At 33.6% G+C, this 9,252-nt stretch overlaps 1 protein-coding gene across 1 annotated transcript; it reads left to right on the top strand.

Annotated features, from left to right (window-relative positions):
- Positions 1-681: 681 nt before the first annotated feature.
- On the top strand, positions 682-5,801 carry LOC103583571 (copper homeostasis protein cutC homolog). Its single transcript, XM_008564848.1, has 3 exons — positions 682-718; positions 4,036-4,141; positions 5,290-5,801. Exons 1-3 carry the CDS (start codon positions 712-714, stop codon positions 5,402-5,404), a joined length of 228 nt encoding a protein of 75 aa, XP_008563070.1. The 5' UTR covers positions 682-711; the 3' UTR covers positions 5,405-5,801.
- Positions 5,802-9,252: the final 3,451 nt, after the last annotated feature.

Raw genomic sequence — 9,252 nt, 5'->3', positions numbered from 1 at the left:
AGAATTTGGGACTTATATTCCATCTTAACAGGTGAAGGGGAAGGAGAGAAGGGTACTTATGGGGGAAAAATGACTTTTTGGAAATATAAATGGGACCTTAGGAGAACAGGTGAGAGATATGATAGTTCTGTGACAATTTCAATACCCATCTTCCAGATCTATCAGAAATTAAATTAATTCATGTACTCCCAATTTAAAGGACCTATGGTTTTGTTTAATTGGTATGATAAATTGAGGAATTTAGTTGAGGATTCAGGATTTGAGTGTACTTTTTTTTTAGTAATATACAATTATGCTGTGCTCTTTTTTCTGCTGAAATGTTGTTTAAGTTCAACTACTTCCATCTCATTGCATACCAAGAACTTGTAATTAGTATGATTTTTCAGTAACAGCTTTTCTTAAGATGGTGTGATTATTCAGTATTGATGTGTATCCTTCTGCTCTTTGTGTTCATAACAGTACAAATCTTCAAAGCAATACAATAAAATAATCTTTCTGGATTGAAAGTTATTAGGCTGGACATCTTGTCTAAGATCCCAAATAAATAGAAAAGATCTATTGAAAATTAGACATTAGTAGTAATTTTTAAAATTTAATATGCTTTGACTCATGTTTCTATTCTCACTGCCTTATTATCCCATTTGAGAGAAAAATATTAAAATTTACTTGTTTATTTTTTTCTTTTTTCAGGCAAAAGGCAGGATTGTGGTAATGCCAGGTATTTATATATCTATCCATTCACTACTGTGACACTAAACTGTAGTGGAGGAAGAGCAAAGGAGGCAGGAAAATGTATTATGTGGTGTTCAGAGAGAAGAATACGTAGTTTGATTAAAATGTTTAAGTTTGGGAGATCTGTGCTGGAATTTAAAACTTTACATAAGGAGGAGAACATTCTAACAGAGATTACCTCAGAGAGGAGCAAATAAGAAGGTAGATTGGGATTGAGATTTTTCCATGTTTGCTCTCTCATAGTATACAGTTAAGAATCTAGATGTTCATCCCTGGTGAAGCACACCAAGTTTGATGCTACTATACTGTGTTAGGGCCAAATGTCCTAGTTGTTAACAGGGTATAGGCAAATGTTTTGACAACATCCTTGAATAAATATTATACTCTCTCAGTTCCTGAAAATCTATAATCACTAAATTTTTTCTTGTAGCCAGAATAATTTGATCATATGCTCCTGATGATAACTGTAAGATAAGTACCTAAATGGCACATTAGAAATGAACAGATGGGGCAATTTTTAAAAAATTAGATAAGGCAATTTAGAATCAGAGTGAGACAAATATAAAGGCCATCTTTATAAAAGCATAATGAATACCCATATGCTCATTCCCTAGATTAAACATTTTGCCACATTTGTCTCATCTTTTTATTATCCTGAGGTATTTTAAAGTTAAAGCCACCTTGACATTTTATCTTTATGCATCTCTAAAAAAAGGGTGTATTATGATAACCACAATACTATTATCACATCTATCAAAATAAACACTAATTCCTAATATCATTTAATACTCATTCCATACTTGCCTTTCTCCAGTTGTTCCCAAAATGTTTTTTATAGCTGATATTTTCAAACTAGGCGCCAGTCAAGAAATAAGCATTGCATTTGGTTGTTCTCTTTCTTAATATCTTTTAATATCGAAGTTTTCCCTTTTTCTTACTTTTTAAAAAAAATGACATTTGTAATAATGAATATGCTAATAGTATTGATTTAATCAACACATGTTGTACCCTCAAAACTATGTATAATCAATCATGCTTGAATTTAAAAAATAATTAAAAAATTTTAAAATTACATTTAAAAAGTCTGGACCACTTACCCTGTAGAATGTACTGCTTTCTGGATTTACCAGATTTTTTAGCTTGTTCTTCTAGCCCTTGTATTTCCTATAAACTGGAAGTTAGATCATAAAATTTGGTTAGATTCTGGTTAAATATTTTTGGTAAGAATACTTCATGGGTGATCTGTAAACTTCATATCACATCACATCAGAAAGCATTCAATCTCTGGTTGTCTTATTACCATTGATGTCAAAACTGACCAGGGTTCAAAATGGTGACAACCAGATAAAGTGCAGCTTTTAAAAAGAGGCGTGTAAAGGGTATTGTCAGATATTTAGGAAGGCTTTGACCTGTAGCAAATGCCTGAAATATGAGCAGGTGGAAAGCATATAGTAATATTTGTTATTTTGAGATCCTTTATAGATTAATCAAGGAGTGTTAAAGGGACTTACTGAATCTGATGCTTTTCTGTTTAAGACTAGATGTATTTAGTTTCGATAACCAATACCCAGACTTAGACAGTTAACATTAGGAGTGCCTTTGCTTAATATGTAATTATTAAATTATCTGCTGTGTACAAGGCCTTACTTAGGATGCACAGTTATACAAGAAACTACTTCTTCAAGAAGCTGACAGTCTCAGATAAGAAGATGTTATATACAAAAATATTAATTTAACAAACATTACCAAGCAAATGCAAATTATATGCCAATTATAATTATATATATTATATGCTAATTATATGGTAGATGTGAATAAAGCAATTAATATGAAGTAATCCTTCTACTTGAGGAGCTCACAAAATAGACTTGGAAACAAATTATTATAATTTCATGTAAATAAGTATTAGCAAGTAAAAATTCCTAGGTAAGTCAATCTGAATGCCTAATGAGTATTTATCATTGGGAAATATAAAGATAAATAGAACACATTAGTTGCCCTTTAGGAGTTTTCATAATGAATGAAACTTTACAACATTTTTAGGCTCCAGTTTCCTCATCCATAGACAGGAATATTGAACTAGTTTTCTGGGATACCTTTTAGCTGTATAGCTGTGTTAGTGTGTGTTTGGAAAATGTATTGCCTATATATTAACGTTGCTGATAACTGAGTAACTTGTTTTTAGTGGCCATGTTTTGTTATTTGTTAGATGGAAGTAATGTATTTGTCTCTTTATCCTTACAATAAGCTCTTGAGGTAAGCTGCATTATCCCACTTTCATTGTTGAAAAAGTTGAGGTTCTGGATTTAAATAATTGATCTAAGATCACACAGCTAGGAAGACTGCAGTGGTGAAGTAAGGATTCCAATCTAAGTCTGACTTGTCAGCCTGTGTTCTTCCTAATTCTTAGGACTTGGCAATAGTACTGTACCACTAAGGAAGAAAAAAGCCAAGTTAATGTGCCTGAAAGAGTGTATAAACACAGTCTATTTCAGCAACTTAAATAGTTTGAGATACAAAGTACATATTTAATGTCTTTAAAAAATATTTATTGAATATAGCCTAAATATTAAGAGATAAGTATGTAAAGATGAATAAACATTTTATATGTATAATCTATTGTCTATTGGTACAAATTCAGAATATGATTTTTTGTTTATAAATATCGAAATGATTGTTCATCAAACCAAGTAAGTAATCATAAAGTACTTGGTTGTGAGGTTTTAATGAAGTAGAATCAGATTCTTTTGTGAAATTAAACAGAAAAGTTGATATTGTAATGAATAAATTGTATAACACCTTGCATTATTCCCATTTACAATGAAGTCAGTATCTCTATGAATCCTGGGCCACAGAGAGAATCTTAGAGGTTCTCTCTTTCACACGTATCTCAGAGGTTGTGCTTTTGTAGCTTCTTCCTCAAACCTACCCTTACCTTTTGTTTTAATTTGATTTTGCTTTCGTTGAGGGGAGAGTAGGGATGGAGTACTCAATGACTTCTTTTGCCCCAGAATTATCTTTTTAGATTTAAAGTCAGTAATGCATTGCATTGTCATATAAACCAGTGAATGTGTAAGATTCCATCATACAGGTTCTATGACCTCAACACTTCTTCTGTAGAGTCTGTAGTCTATGTCTTTTATCACTTTTCTAATGTCATTCTTGCTTAGTAGGGAGAGTAATTCTTGAATCAATGAGAAATTTCAGAATGGGGATACCAAGTAGAGCAAGCAGTCATTATTATTCATGAAATTTTATGCAAAATTCTGATCTTCTTAATGTATTACTACTTCTTTCCAACAGGGGGTGGCATAACAGACAGAAATCTACAAAGGATCCTTGAGGGCTCGGGTGCTACAGAATTCCACTGTTCTGCTCGGACTGCTAGAGACTCGGGAATGAAGTTTCGGTAAAAATGTGTTCTTTGACTCATACAAGAAGGGATGAGATTAATCTTTACTTCCCCATATAGGAAAACCTTAGTTGATGGCATGATTAATGAATGGACTGTTGTGATTAGTCAAAGATAATAGGTAGATGGTTAAAATAAACTTTATCAATTAAAAACCTACAGAAGTAAATTTTAAAGGGGCTTTTTAGTTTTTTACTTCTTGAAGATATATAATAAACATTACTTATCAGTATATGTTCTCCCAATACCTTGGAAAAATCAGAATTGTGATTAGTACTTAAGTATTACAGTCGTTTTTGCAGTTGAAAACATTTCTAAAATGGTTCTGATTCTGGCATAAATAAGCAGGGTCTTCTGAATATAGGTGAACCTTTATATCCTAAGTTCAGCATTGCTGAACTTAGACTAGTTACTAATAAACTAATTCAGCAGCTAAGTTTCAAATGAGTCAGATAAGCATGTGTACCCATTTGACTGTGCTTTCCTTTAGCAAAGTAAATAACTATGCTGTGAGGAAGGAAGGGTCATAGCCATTTTTATCCTTCCTACCTTTAATACTTAATCCATCATCTCTCACCTTTGTTCTCTGTTTTCAGTTATTTTATTTATTTATTTATTTTAAAAGATGACTGGTAAGGGGATCTTAGCCCTTGACTTGTTGTTGTCAGCACAACGCTCTCCCAAGTGAGCTAACCGGCCATCTCTATATAGGGATCCAAACCTGTGGCCTTGGTGTTATCAGCACCACACTCTCCCAAGTGAGCCATGGGCCAGCCCCTGTTTTCAGTTATTTTGAAATTAAATCATCGTTAAGGAATTGAAACTATTATGTGGGGTTTTTTGTATTTGAGAGGGCTCCAATAATTTAATAGTAGTCAGATGTTTCTAAGTAGGGAAAAATGCAATTTAAAAGAAACAAGAGCCTTAGAATTTACATTTCCAGATATAAAATCAAGTATATTGGTAGATTTGGCTACTAGGTGTTTTAAGTAATTGATTAATGAAAATTGTATAATATGATAGTTCAGGGTCCTTAATCTACCCTTGTTCTTGAGCTATGAAATAGCCTATAAAATGAAATGCCAGTGGGACAGCTCATTTAACAACTTATATAATCATCTGTTCCTTTATTATTTCTATTGCAGAAATTTCTCTGTTGCCATGGGAGCCTCACTTTCTAATTCAGAATATTCTCTAAAGGTAACAGATGTGACCAAAGTAAGAACTTTGAATGCTATTGCAAAGAATATCCTGGTTTAGCCAGACCTCTCTGAGAAACATGGATATTACAGGATGAAAGTAGAGCTATAATCTACAATTCTCTATGAAACAGCTTTAACCTTCTTCTCTGGCCAGGAAAATCACAATCTTCATTTTAAGTTTCACATGGCCATGGAGAGTGTTTCCAAGAAGAAAAAAAACTTGAAACAGAGATACAGTCATTTCCTTTGCTTAGTTTTGCCAGCCATTGCTGTCATCATGGTTAAGTTTGGTCTGTACTTCTTTCACAGACAGAGGCTTAGTCTGTTTTCAGTGGAATTAATTGATGAGCTGGGAAAATTCAACTGCAAGGTATGAATTGAGTGTGACTTCAGGGGTGATTCAGTAGCACTGTTTTGCTTTTAATTTGAAAAATAAAAATTTCCATTGTATTATAGTAAAGTCTCTTATTCTTACACTTAATATAGTCTGTAGCAATGTATGAAAGGAAGTATTTTTTTATGTGTGTTTGTCTTCATTTTCTCTTTTTATTATGTACTCATTGGATATGCTGCCCTGGGCAATATGCTGAGGGTACAGAGTAAAATGGTACAGCATAAAAATTTCCAGACTCAGGAAGAAGGATATAAAAGTTCATGGACTTATAAAGCCAGAAGTGATCTCTGATGTTCACCAGGTTTCTTCTACTTCTATTCCCAGATAGAGAAATGACTTAACTATAAGTTCTGTCTGACAGTTTACAAAGACCTATAGTAAGAACTGGGGAGGTTAGGGAAGTTATCAGAGTATCTCTTTCTCTCATCTGAGGCTACAGTCAAGGAGGTTAGATTCTAGTGATGAAAGATGCTTTTCCTATGAGCAAGTCCCAAATGGTAAAGTTCATCACTAGCTGTATCTATTACTTTCATAGTTTTAGTCTCATTTTATGCAAACAATACACTGGTAATAGAAATGTTGTTCCTATTTTAGGAGAGTAATGGAAGCACAACATGAAGAGCTGGCCCTTGATCCAGGAAGCTAGTTAATGGAGTCTGAATAGCATGTACAGATTTGGGTACTAACGATTGTATATACCGAGAGCCTTGCCTTTATTTAAATGTGTCCTTTCTCTCATCTTTAAATCTTAGGTTTTTCCCTCACTTTTTCAGGTATAATTTCAATGTGGAATATTTGCTAGATAAATTACATAAATATGAGAGGCAAACTATTTAAAAATCAACAGTAACCTCAGTGATTCTTTTTTCTTGCTTGTTCAGACTATTACAAAAGGTAATAAATATTCCAAAAAGTAGTTTTCATTATTGGTTTTGGAATACAACATCTAAGTATCATATAGTGGGTCTTCAAAAAGTTCATTGAAGAATCTTTCAATTCCATTTTTCCATGAACTTTTTGAAGTACCTTCATACACATGCAAACATAATCATATTTAGTATTTTTGCCTAATCCTCTCCTGTGCTTGTAATTCACTGTATGATCCTCCAGAGACAAGAGCAGGCCATGTTATCATTGCTCTTTTATTTAAACAGATCAGTTAAGAATCTGAGAAGTGATATCCATTACTCTAGATTTACCAACAAATTAATGTTATGAGACTTGAACACTAGCTGACTTCCCAAGTCTTCTGCTTTAATATGCTTCTAGTATGTGGATGTGATACAGAGAACAATACTCTTGGGCAAATTTGACATACCTGGGATCATATCCTTTCTTCCAGTTTAACCATGAGAAAGTTAATTTCTTGAACTTTAATTCCCTCATTTGTAAATCAGAAATACTAACTAAACTATAGTTTCTGGTTAAGTGATATATTAGAGCACCATGCACATAGTAAGTACTCATTAAATGTTAGTTCTTTTCTCCTAGGTTAGCTTTGTAGTATCAGTCTCTGATAGTTTAAAAGCCTTTCCCGGGAAGCCAGGCATTGAGTATTGAAGCCAGCACTTACTTTGTGCCCTCCACTGTGTGAATATAAAAGAAGCATGAGATACTCCCTACCTTTATTTTTCTGCACTTTAGTCCTGCTTTAACATATTTACTGATTATTTCATGTGTATAAGTTTCTTCTCAGCAATAAGTGTTTTGAGAATAGGAGACCAAGTCTTTATATTTTTGTGTATCTCCACTACACCCACCACATTGTATACTCATAGTATTGATTACTTTGCTAGTGGAAAAAGAGCACTGAATTGGGAGTCAGCTCCTAGATTCTGGTCTTGACTCTGTCAGTGACTTTGGTAACTGTGCTGGTATCTTCAGTTTGCCCTTCCAGGTCCACTCTTCACTTTGCTCTGTGTCCTGGGAGGCCAACCTGTATGAACTGCATCAGTGGCTCTCCTGCCCTTCATCTTCTGGTTGGGTTTGATCAGTGGAAGGGAACAGGCGGGAGACGGAAGGTGGGAGGTTTCCTCCCTACCATATTGTTGTGAGTTAGCTGCATCCCTTTAGGGGTCATAGCTCCTATTAGTTGTTCCTCTTCATACCCTTTCTGGGTTCTGATAACTAGTCCTCCCTTGCCTCTTCAGACTTATGGGTGCTAATAGCTTCAGGCTGTTACTAGTGCTGGCATTCCGCACTATTTATTCCTTATTGGTTTTCTTAAACTATGCTCATACTTTTGTATGTAGTTCCTCTATTAAACTCTCTTGAAATTTCCCTATGAAAGTATACCATCTGTTTCCTATCAGGACCCTGACTGATAAGTAAGTTATAACCTTCTATAGTTTAGTTCCCCATTTGTAAGTTCTTTCCAGCATTAACATTTCTAAATACAAACTAATAATAATCATATTTTATTTTTAACTTTTTTGTATTCTTTATGTAATACGTCAAGGAAAGGCAGGCAGTCAGTTTTGGGTTTTTTTTTTTTTTTTGGACCAGTATGGAGATTTGAACCTGTGACCGTGGTGTTATAAGGCTGTGCTCTAAACAACAGTAATTGGTTTAAAATTAACTTTAGCTTCTACTTTAGCTTTTAGTTTAAAATTAACTTTAGCTTCTACTTGAATACTACATTGTTACATATCCTAACAAAAGAATTCTATTAAATAATTGCCTAAAATAGTTATATCTTTGGGATGTTTATATCATTTCTGTAATTCTGTGGATTATTTTAAATTCTATTCCCAAAGCAACATGATGTCACTTTGAATACATCAGGCACTTTTCTTGGTCACTAAGCCAACTCTCACAATTTAGTAATCTCAGACCAATCTTCCAACTCACACCAACAGTTATTTTTACCTAATATTGAATCAGTACAGCAATTTTTATAAGCATAGACTAAGAAATTATATGACTTTAAAGAAATTTTCATTTAAAGTTCTATGACCTGATTGCAGCAGACATATTTAATGGTGAAATAGTAAACACTTTTCTCCTGAGATGGGGAATGAAACAAGGATGCCCACTATCACTATTTCTACTCACCATTTTACTGGCAGTCTTAGCTAATATAAGGCAAAATGAAAAATTTAAGGATTGGAAAGGAAGACATAAAACTAATTCTTTGCAGACATTATGATTGTATGAAGAAAATCTAAAAAAGCTATTAGAATTAATAAATGAATTCAAAGTTAGTGGATACAAAGTCAGTATACAAGAATTGTATTCCTATATTCCAGCAAAAAATTAGAAAATGAAGTTTATATTTGTATATATCATTTTTTTTTTTTTAAAAGATGACCGGTAAGGGGATCTCAACCCTTGGCTTGGTGTTGTCAGCACCACGCTCAGCCAGTGAGTAAACCGGCCATCCCTATATAGGATCCGAACCCGCGGCCTTGGTGTTATCAGGACCGCACTCTACCGAGTGAGCCACGGGCCGGCCCTATATTTGTATATATCATTTTAAAACAAATTACATTTTAAATATGTACATTTATTGT

Source organism: Galeopterus variegatus, unplaced genomic scaffold, assembly GCF_000696425.1.
Source record: "Galeopterus variegatus unplaced genomic scaffold, G_variegatus-3.0.2 Scaffold24460, whole genome shotgun sequence".
Lineage (NCBI taxonomy): Eukaryota > Metazoa > Chordata > Mammalia > Dermoptera > Cynocephalidae > Galeopterus > Galeopterus variegatus.
The sequence above is the reverse complement of the archived record's forward strand: the minus strand, read 5'-3'. Positions and strand labels throughout refer to the sequence as shown.